General features: G+C 38.3%; 1 protein-coding gene across 1 annotated transcript; it reads right to left on the bottom strand.

Moving 5' to 3' along the window:
* Positions 1–407: 407 nt before the first annotated feature.
* Positions 408–1,112, bottom strand: LOC138173148 (myosin light polypeptide 6-like). The gene has a single exon (XM_069103052.1). It carries the CDS (start codon positions 1,026–1,028, stop codon positions 573–575), a length of 456 nt encoding a protein of 151 aa, XP_068959153.1. The 5' UTR covers positions 1,029–1,112; the 3' UTR covers positions 408–572.
* Between the last annotated feature and the right edge of the window lie 224 nt (positions 1,113–1,336).

Below are 1,336 nucleotides of genomic sequence, written 5' to 3' on the forward strand. Positions count from 1 at the left end.
ATTTTTTTTTTTGGTAAATATATATCCATTTATTTTAAATTTTATTTTACATGAATAAAATCAACCTACATTATTTTTGAAAGTGTCATTATTTCCTCTAAAGGTATTGTTAATTCTGTCCTCATTTTTTTTGGTAATTTCATTTTCATTTTTCTTTTTCTTGATGAAATTAGCTAATGGTTCTTCTGTTTTTTTAACATTTTAAAATAGCTTACACTTTATCAAATTACTAAGGACTTTTAATAAACTTAATTCCTTTCTAAATATCTAAGATTCTTACCTTTGATTTTACTTTTTAAGGTTGCTTTTATTTGCTATACTTTTTGCTATATGTAAAATTCATTTCTTCTGTCTTTTTATTGACATAATTTTTTTATTTTTTTATTTTTTTAGGAGCTGACAGCAAGTTTATTTGGTGAAAGCAGAGAGCAAACAGGCCAAAGAGGACATATGGTGGGGTCTGGAAGTGAGGATGTTGGTAACCCTGAAAATGTAGTTAGTTGCATCAGGGGCAAGAGGATGATTTTCACACTGAGAAAGTTAGGGGTTCTTTGTGGGAAGGGGAGGTGTTCTCAGCCCTTCAGCATCATCCGGACTAGCTCTTCATAGTTGATACAACCATTGCTGTCTTCGTGCCCTGCCACTAACACTTCCACTTCTTCCTTTGTCATCTTCTCACCCAGGGCGATGAGGACGTGTCGTATTTCTGCCCCCATGACTGTGCCGTTCCCTTCTTTATCAAACACCTGAAGCCCTTCTACGTAGTCTTCATATGTGCCCTGGTCCTTATTCTTGGCTACGGTCTGCAGCATTGGCAGAAAGTGTTCAAAGTCCAGCACCTTCACATTCATCTCATCACTGTTGGGATTCCCTAAGACCTTGAGCACCTCAACATTGGTAGGGTTCTGGCCCAGGGCTCGCATCATGTCCCCACACTGGCTGTATAAGATCTTTCCATCCCCTGTTGGGTCAAACAGCTGAAAGGCCTCCTTGAACTCTGCGGTCTGATCCTCCGTGAAGTCGCACATCTTGGCCTTGCAGAGAGCTTGCTCCTACTGCTGCTGCTGCCGTATGTAATGGCTCCCGCTCTCTCCGCGGCTCCAATCTCCATAATTTTTTTTAAGAATTCAATTTTTGCTTATGGGCTATTTTTCCTCATACCTTACTTTCTTCCATGCAGTGACATTGGCCTCCTGATTCTTTCATTAACAATACGCTTTGTCTCTCAACTTATTTTTTCAGTACTTAGTGCTCTATTATTTGGCAGACACATGTTACATATATATACATGTATGTAACATGTGTAGCATAACATATAAGTATATTAGGATTCGAA

This window comes from Petaurus breviceps, unplaced genomic scaffold (genome assembly GCF_028583685.1).
Source record: "Petaurus breviceps papuanus isolate PSGF00001 unplaced genomic scaffold, PetGlider_PUasm1.0 567, whole genome shotgun sequence".
Classification (NCBI taxonomy): Eukaryota; Metazoa; Chordata; class Mammalia; order Diprotodontia; family Petauridae; genus Petaurus; species Petaurus breviceps.

Bases quoted from the DNA above. Each gene is read 5' to 3' on its own strand.
- LOC138173148 (XM_069103052.1), bottom strand. From the start codon at position 1,028: ATGTGCGACTTCACGGAGGATCAGACCGCAGAGTTCAAGGAGGCCTTT.